Source organism: Mandrillus leucophaeus, unplaced genomic scaffold (genome assembly GCF_000951045.1).
Source record: "Mandrillus leucophaeus isolate KB7577 unplaced genomic scaffold, Mleu.le_1.0 Scaffold20, whole genome shotgun sequence".
Classification (NCBI taxonomy): domain Eukaryota; kingdom Metazoa; phylum Chordata; class Mammalia; order Primates; family Cercopithecidae; genus Mandrillus; species Mandrillus leucophaeus.
In genome coordinates, this window is record NW_012102032.1 from 6,930,595 (window position 1) to 6,936,896 (window position 6,302).

Below are 6,302 nucleotides of genomic sequence, written 5' to 3' on the forward strand. Positions count from 1 at the left end.
ATAAATCTGGCTGAAGTGTTTCCTTACCAAGGTTAGGAAGAAATCTGATGTCAGTCCATTCGGATTGGCTCCTTACCTTTTTTTTTTTTTTTTTTGAGATGGAGTCTCGCTCTGTCACCCAGGCTGGAGTGCAGTGGTGTGATCTCAGCTTACTGCAAGCTCCGCCTCCCAGGTTTATGCCATTCTCCTGCCTCAGCCTCCCGAGTAGCTGGGACTACAGGCGCCTGCCACCACGCCCGATTAATTTTTGTATTTTAAGTAGAGACGGGGTTTCACCGTGTTAGCCAGGATGGTCTCGATCTCCTGACCTCGTGATCCGCCCGCCTCGGCCTCCTAAAGTACTGGGACTACAGGCATGAGCCACCGTGCCCAGCCCCCCATCTTTTGATCCCACACAAAACATGGGGGCTTCTGTGAACTTTGAAAAAGGACTGATGCTCACAACTGGTCCTAGATCCTCACACCTGGTCCTTAGCTCATGATGGTCGATTGTTGCCTTGCTTTTAGCCGAGGCCCTTGGGGCCTATTCTAATTAGGTGCCTGAGTTAGAGCTTCCCTTTACTCTTGTGGGGCCCACAAGACTGCTGCTCAGTGCTTAGGCCTCTGGGACACCCACACACCTATCCCCTTCCAAGGCCCTGCCATGATCTGCCTTAGGTTTCCACTCACTCTGAAGAACTTGTCTCCTTTCTATTCCTAGTCCTCAGAAATCCAGGGGACTGACTTGCTTCTTCAGCAGCTTCTAAGCATTGCCTGTATTCTCTCTCCTCATTCATACAAGCCATTTTAATCTTGTAGATGCGCCTTGATCTTTGAAAACCAAGAACGGCCTAAAATATTCTCCCTTCTGCCCTGAGACACACAAGAATATTAACTTATTGCTAAGATAAGCAATGGCCAGGCTCAAAGACAAAAAGGCCTGGAGACATCTAGAAGGCTAGGAAATATCTTGTACTAAGTGATCTATGATCTCAGAGGTCACTTCTAGTTACTCTTTTCTTGCGTCAGCCTTAAGGAATCTGTAAGCTCACATAAGCAGGGGAAGTCTCAAAGAAGCAATCAGTGTAGAACAGTGTTTGAGAAGGACAAAGGGAAGTGAATACCCTGGCTGAGATGTAAATTATAAATAGAGCGGCTTGGGCCTGCCTTAGTAGGGAAGAAAGCATTTAAAGGGGAAGATGAGAACAGAGGATTGCACTTTATTAAAATGAACTTCTGTGTCTGGCTATGATTGCAGTTTACTTAAATATGCTGTAAATGAGCAGAATGTTCTGCTTTTTCATTTGGCACCTGTAATGTGATTGCTTGCTCAACTCAAGATTGTCAGTCCAAAGGGCAGTCCAGGTCGATGTATGAGAGACTTTTTTTATGTTTGGTTCATGTTTACAGATCAGGATTGTGTTCACACAGCTTCTTCATTGTCTAGAAAATCAAGAGCCTTAGAGAGAATTACAGTTATCTGTAGCTTGCCATGCAGAGTAACATCAAACCCTTTTTATTTATTTTTTTCCTCTTTTGACAGAACAACACTGATGGACTTCAGGAACTTGCCTGTGGGGGCTTAATTTATTGCCTGGGAGTTGTGTTCTTCAAGAGTGATGGCATCATTCCATTTGCCCACGCCATCTGGCACCTGTTTGTGGCCACGGCAGCTGCAGTGCATTACTACGCCATTTGGAAATACCTTTACCGAAGTCCTACAGACTTTATGCGGCATTTATGACCAATCTGTACTAAGTCTCCAAACCAGTATTATTTCAATTATGGCACTTGGGAGTGGGGTGAGAGCTGAACATTGCACAGGGAAAGAAAAAAAATAAGATAACTGCACTGACTTTCTTTATATATTTTGAATATAATTACTGTGAAAGTATAAAGGCTGTGTTCTGGAATTTTCCCCCTCACAGCAAATAAATAAGGTAGTGAATTAATTATTCATTCCATTCCACTATCATGAAGGACTCTGAATAGACTTGGCCAACTGATGTTTACAAACCAGAATTTTGTATTTTAATTTTACAGATTTTACTACATGATTTTTCTAAATTACTATGTCAGGTTGTAAAAGTCAGTGCAATAACAAAGCTTCCTTTTTAAGAAGAAAATTGTTTCTATCACTTTCCCATTCACTAGGTAAAGAATCATGGACAGAACTTACACTACTTTTTACTATGTTTCATCTTGGCATAACATGGTTCTTTTTTAAATAGAAACTTTAGTTTTTTGTAAATTTTTTAAAAAATATTTCATTGATACGCATCTCTGCGGGTCCTCATTCATGTTGTGAATTTTTGCAGCAAGCAGTTAACATTCCACAAACGAACAAACATTATACCTCTTCTGATAGTTTTATTAAGCATGGAGAAATTGCCAATTTTTAAAAACTGAAGTTTTCCAAACTTTTCTGCCAACCTCTTACTCTGAATTCAGTGCTGCTTTGGGACACATACTTGACCTAGCTTGGTTTACCAGTGATGGAAAAGTATTTTGATATCATTAACTTTTTCAAAAGATCCAACTTTTTCTCTATGCCTTTGCCACATTCTCTTCAGGGTCTCTTTCCACAGTGGATGAGTATTTGATCTGTATTATGACAATATTGTTGGGATGGCCATCTGCTGGAAACTCCTGAAGAGCTTTATGTATTACAGTGAACAGTTGTATTGCCTGTTTGGTGCCCAGTGGTTAAGTCATTGTCACTTAGCTTGATATTGTCAGTTTGATATTTATTTTAAATTGTGGAACTAGATGCATACGTTCACATTTCTGCCTTTCCTTTGCATCTTCCAATATATATTGTGTGTGTGTGTGGTTTTTTTTTCCTAGAAAAATATTTAAAGCATTGTTTGACAGGTAGAAAACTCATGTATCTGGTAGTCCATGAGTTATATCCTGGCTCAGTGGAGTGATATTTATGTATTATTTTTACTTTTCTCTCAGTGTCTTATATTAAGATTAATATGTTGTTAATAGTTGCTTTGTCGGTTAATCCCTCTTGTTGGTGTTTTAATACATGAAATAGGCTTGCCTTTAGATCGGGTGCTGGTATTACCTGTTTTCTAGTAATCGGCTGAGCAAATGGTCAGCGGAATTCTTGGTTTGATGATAAGCTTATTAATTGAAATTTTTTACTGATGGGGCTTTAAAAGAGGTTTATTTTGTGTATGTTTAGAACTCTGATTTTGATGAATTATATGGGAACGAGAAACAGAAGAAGTGGTATTTGCTGGTGAGTTAAATAGGCAAGGTACCCAGTGATAACACCAACCAGACCACTCCTATCTGCATGATTCTGAACATCTGGTTGCCTGTTGTTTTACTGTGTATATTTTATTTTTAATATATTAACTTTGTGGATTCATCTAAGGTCTGCTCAAAAGTAACACTGTCAAAACCACTAATATGTATGTAAAAATTGTGCTGTATACTACAATAAAGTTGTTACTTGGATTTGTTCCACTGTCTCTAAATTAGATGACTGTGAAAATAATAATGCATATTTGAGAGTTTGAGCTCATCCAGCATTTGTAATTTGTATACTAGTCTTTAAAAAAAAAAAAAAAAAGTCCGAATGGAAAGAAAAACAAATATGCCCTGTCACTTAGCACTTTCTAGTCTACTTTTTTTTTTTTTTTTTTTTTTGAGACGGAGTATTTTCTAGTCTACTTTTTTTTTTTTTGAGACGGAGTCTCGCTTTGTCGCCCAGCTGGAGTGCAGTGGCGCAATCTCGGCTCGCTGCAAGTTCCGCCTCCCGGGTTCACGCCATTCTCCTGCCTCAGCCTTCCGAGTAGCTGGGACTACAGGCGCCCGCCACCTCGCCCGGCTAATTTCTTGTATTTTTTTTAGTAGAGATGGTGTTTCACCATGTTAGCCAGGATAGTCTCGATCTCCTGACCTCGTGTTCTGCCCGCCTTGGCCTCCCAAAGTGCTGAGATTACAGGCTAGTCTACTTTTTAATAATTGAAATGCCAGAGCCAGCTCAAACATTAATCAACAGATATTTTCAGTTTAAAATACACTAGTCAGGACCTAATGATTTCAAGTTTTTTAGATGATGTGTCTTTACCAAGATAAACCTTTTGGTTTAGCATATAGAATATTAAAATATTCTATAGGACTGAGGTTAACAGTCTTTTATGTTACCAACCAGACAAATAACAGATTATAAACCTAACAACTCTCTGAGTGTTAGACGCCATTCTACCTCTTCTGTAGTGCGGGAAACCAGGGCCAGAGAAGTTTAACTGCTTCATCCTAAATCAGGGAGCTGGAACAGCAGCCAGCTCTTATCTGATTCCGAAGGCTCCCATTCCCTCTATACCACTGCATTTCTAGAGTCAGCAAAAACAAATAAAACAAACTTGAACTAAAAATTCATCAGGCATGGACAGAAAAGAAAACACTATTCACGTGGTTTAGAACCTCAATAATCCCTCACATAACTCTCCGTCAAATCTAATTTTGAGGATCGAGTGTCTTGAAGTGTAATGATTCCCAAGAGTTCTGTCCTCTAGGTCAGTGGTGTGACCTCATCCATTTCTAGAGTGTCCCCACTATTGTGCTGTCACCTCAGTATGTCCAGCCTTAAACTATTTTCTAAGGACTAGACCTCTCTCTAACCAGCTGCCTAAATGCTCCCAGACATATTGAATTGACACAAGCCATCCCAAACTGATTTCATTATCTTTCCTCATCCTACCACCAAACCTATTTTCTGAAATTTCCTAACTTAGTTAATGGCATGGCCACAGCCATCTGTTCATTCATGCAGCCTTGATTTCTTGCACCCCCCAGATCCAACAGGTCAGCAGAACTGTCACCCCTGCCTTTCTCACAACTCCCTGATCTGGTTCCTCACCTCTCTTCGCACTGCAAGGTCCTAAAAAGACCTACTTAGCAGTCATCAGACTACAGCAGCCACCTCCTCATTTGTATCCCTGCCACTGCTTACACCCCTCAAATGAGCTCATCCTCCACACTGTACCAGCATTATCTTCCCAAAATAAAATCTGAGCATGTGTCTCGATGCTCCAAAACTTCCACTGACTATTATCCTGTAAGATTCACGCCAGATGCTTTAGCATGGACTCTTCACATGCTGACTCCGCCTGATTGGCCCTCTCCCCAGCTGAACCCCACTTGACATCAGCCCTGCTAGTGATTTTCACAGCCTCCCCCACAACACACATGCCCTCATGGTGCTTTTGCAGCTGTGTTTTTGTACCTGCTGTTCCTTGGCCTGGAATGCCCTTACTCCAGCCCCTTTCCTACCTGGCAAATAGTTGCTTATTCCAAGCCTTCATCAGGTGCCACCCACCTCCCTTGTGCCATTGACCTAGTCCCACCGGCATGATTAGTGGTGCCCTCCTTTGACCCCACAGCACAGATATTCCTTCATGGCCCCTGTTATGGTGCGTTGTGATTGTGTTTACTGTCTTTACCTCTGGTCTTGGGACTGAACTCTTTCAGGCAGGGACATAGTCTCATCCACTTCTGTTCCTAGCTTCTAGCATAGCCCTGGCTTATGACAAGAGTGAAGAAGTTTTATTGAATGAAAGGTGCTGGGTAGGGGGAAGGTGGAGAACGGTGTGGAAGGGAAAGACTGAGAATAAAGCATTTTTTAGGACAGACTCTGGTTTTAGCGAGTTTATCCTGTCCATCACAAGCACTCTTACTAACTGGAAACTGACTTTTAGCTTCTTTGGCCTTACAGGCTTTTTTGACCACAAGGGTCAGCTAGAATATTCGTAGCAACCACAGGAAAGTTGATGAGAAAATAGAGTGTAAATATTAGAAAGTATATCCTAAAGAAGAAAATGTCCAGCATTTTTATTTGTGCTTTTATAGGAATAACTATCAACAATTTACAAAATTATTTGGGGAAAAAAAGTATTTGGCCTAACTTATTTCCCTCTGGTTCTCTTTTCTGAATATAGCAATAAAAAAAAGTCAAAACAATTGTGCAATAATTGGGTTTTAGTGCAGATTATACTCAAGAAGCAACAATTTAAATTTTTAAAAATATTTTGAATATTTTCACTTTAAAAATCATACAGCTATATAAAACCCTTTGGAAAATAGAGAAAGCTAAAAATTATCCAGCATTCATTTATCATAACATATTTTAATATACTTCCAATCTTTTATTTCCCTATTTTTATTATACAGCTGTAAATATGCCACATATGTAATTTTATATACTTTTTCCTACTTATTATAAGTATTTACAAATACTATTATATCGGCCGGGTGCGGTGTCTCATGCCTGTAATCCCAGCACTTTGGGAGGCCAAGGCGGGCGG

At 40.3% G+C, this 6,302-nt stretch overlaps 1 protein-coding gene across 2 annotated transcripts in view; it reads left to right on the plus strand.

Moving 5' to 3' along the window:
- MMD (monocyte to macrophage differentiation-associated) overlaps window positions 1-3,459 on the plus strand; it is a 34,597-nt gene extending 31,138 nt beyond the window's left edge. Inside the window, exon 7 of one of the 2 annotated variants that reach the window (XM_011979246.1) lies at window positions 1,523-3,459. In XM_011979246.1, the coding sequence (XP_011834636.1) occupies window positions 1,523-1,723 (201 nt within the window). In that variant the 3' untranslated portion in view covers window positions 1,724-3,459. The remainder of the gene's footprint in view (window positions 1-1,522) is intronic. The other variant, XM_011979247.1, reaches the window with a different exon arrangement.
- The last annotated feature ends 2,843 nt before the right edge of the window (window positions 3,460-6,302 follow it).